The sequence below is a fragment of the Chinchilla lanigera genome, unplaced genomic scaffold (assembly GCF_000276665.1).
Source record: "Chinchilla lanigera isolate Chin_1 unplaced genomic scaffold, ChiLan1.0 scaffold00089, whole genome shotgun sequence".
In the NCBI taxonomy this organism is placed as follows: domain Eukaryota; kingdom Metazoa; phylum Chordata; class Mammalia; order Rodentia; family Chinchillidae; genus Chinchilla; species Chinchilla lanigera.
This window is the reverse complement of record NW_004955490.1, coordinates 911,756-914,165: the sequence shown is the minus strand read 5'-3', so window position 1 is coordinate 914,165 and position 2,410 is coordinate 911,756. Positions and strand designations below refer to the sequence as shown.

The 2,410-nt window shown below is 40.9% G+C and overlaps 1 protein-coding gene across 1 annotated transcript in view; it reads left to right on the top strand.

Moving 5' to 3' along the window:
* Positions 1–1,551, top strand: part of Htr2c (5-hydroxytryptamine (serotonin) receptor 2C, G protein-coupled) — a 213,733-nt gene extending 212,182 nt beyond the window's left edge. Inside the window, exon 6 of the mRNA XM_005404627.1 lies at positions 243–1,551. Within this exon, the coding sequence (XP_005404684.1) occupies positions 243–1,069 (827 nt within the window). The 3' untranslated portion in view covers positions 1,070–1,551. The remainder of the gene's footprint in view (positions 1–242) is intronic.
* Positions 1,552–2,410: the final 859 nt, after the last annotated feature.

The window sequence follows — 2,410 nt, the reverse complement described above, 5'->3', positions numbered from 1 at the left end:
AAAAAAAAAAAAAAAAAAAAAAGAAAGAAAGACAGAAAGAAAAATAAAAGAGGAAAGGAGCCACCTTTTCTCGTATCATACTGCTGCTGTTTCGTGTGGCTATCAACTATGCTGTGAATAGCTTTCAACAAACATCAAGTCTAAGTTGCCTTCAGTAAAATGTGAACAAATGTATGGCGTTGTACAAAGCTGCCCAGTCCTTCCACGTGCTGTAACGTGGTCGCACCTTCTTATTCCTTTAGGTGTGTCAGTGCCCATCCCCGTGATTGGACTGAGGGATGAAGACAAAGTGTTCGTGAACAACACAACGTGCGTGCTCAACGACCCGAACTTCGTGCTGATTGGATCCTTCGTGGCGTTCTTCATCCCTCTGACGATCATGGTGATCACGTATTTCCTGACCATCTACGTCCTGCGCAGACAAGCGTTGATGTTGCTGCGTGGCCACGCCCTGGAACCCCTGGGCCCAAGCCTGAATTTTCTGAAGTGCTGCGCCAGGAATACTGCCGATGAAGAGAATCCAGCAAACCCCAATCAAGATGGGAACCCACGCCGGAAAAAGAAGAAAGAAAAACGTCCTCGGGGCACCATGCAGGCTATCAACAATGAGAAGAAAGCATCGAAAGTCCTTGGCATTGTGTTCTTTGTGTTTCTGGTTATGTGGTGCCCATTTTTCATTACCAATATTCTGTCAGTTCTGTGTGGGAAAGCCTGTAATCAAAAGCTCATGGAAAAGCTTCTGAATGTGTTTGTGTGGATTGGCTACGTTTGTTCGGGAATTAATCCCCTGGTGTACACGCTCTTCAACAGGGTTTACCGCAGGGCTTTCTCCAACTATTTGCGCTGCAACTATAAGCCTGAGAAAAAGCCGCCTATCAGGCAGATACAGAGAATAGCGGCCACTGCTTTGTCCGGGAGGGAGCTTAATGTTAACATTTATCGGCATACCAATGAGCCTGTGGTTAGGAAAGGCGATGACAGGGAGCCCGGTATAGAGATGCAAGTGGAAAATTTGGAGCTACCGGTAAACCCTTCTAATGTAGTTAGTGAGAGGATTAGCAGTGTGTAAGGCAGAGCAGCCCAGTCTTCTTCTGGGGAAGCCACATTAGTAGGAAAATCTTAAACTTTTCTCCGGTCATAACCACTGTAAATATTGCTGTCGGAAACAGTGTTTTTATATATAGCTTTGCAAACTTGTACTTTACAATCATGCTTAAAATAGTGAGATTTAAGATTCTATATTTACTGTTTATAATAGATGGAGACTATTTTGATTCTTTGATGGATAAAGTGTTTATGTTTTTATTCCTTTCCCTCCTCTCCCCCATCTCCCTCTCTCATTTCCCTCTCCCTCTCTCTCCCCTCTCCCTCCCTCTCTCCCTCTTCCTTAGAAATGTTGATGTTCATCTCAGGTGGCATTTGCAGGAGACCAGAATGATGCACATTGCAGTGGTTGTATTTCAACCACACCTAAATTGACAAATTCCGTGCAATCTTTTTCCGGGTTAACAGTAAATATACACTTTAAATTCTTGCTCTGCTCATCTACACGCGTAACATAGGTTCTGCCTCGTGAAACATCCATCTGTGAGTGAAAAGCAGAGCTTCACTTTGTTGTTACTTATAGGGACAAAATTTGACATTGTCAGAGTGTTGTACTGGTATTTTGCTGCAATGTCTGTCCCCAAACATAGTGGTATTTTAACATAGCAGCTGGTTAACCAGGACTACAGAAGTGGAAGGATAACAAAGATATATACATATATACCAACAGCTTTTCACTTCTTAAAGACAATGTTAAAATTCTGATTATTATGACAAGCAAACTGGAATTAGTGTTTTCATTCTGGTCCTTAGTAAATACCTAATTCCTTGACTACACTGGGAGACTGAGGTCCCAGAGTTATTTCCCAATCCAGGATTCAACATCAATTGGGTTTTGATCTAAGAATTCTGGAAATTCGTGTGCTGCACACAAAGTGAAATTAGCATTTTTGAGCCTTATTAAAATATTTTCTTAATTATGGTACCTCTATCTATAGGACCCAATTTAGCAGTCCATTTTTGAGTAAAACTTGTGTAGGATGTATAGATGACAAAAGCTTTGGAAGTTTTACTTGATTAAGGACTACCGAATTAGGCCCTTAGAATGTGGAAAAAAAAGAAATTTAAAAACCACTTTTATTGAACTCTGGGAATAACAGAAATACAGAGTTTCCATTTGGATTTTAAACAAAATTTATCACATTTTCAGATCCTTCCAGACTCTCTAGTGCAGGAAAAGGCTGCAGCTAATTTGTAAAAAGTGGCAAGCTCTTCATTGTACTGCAATTGCATACCAGAAACTTAAATCTTTGTTAAATATAGTGTTGTGTTAAAATAAGTATTGGCCCTTGTGTCATTTGCAGGC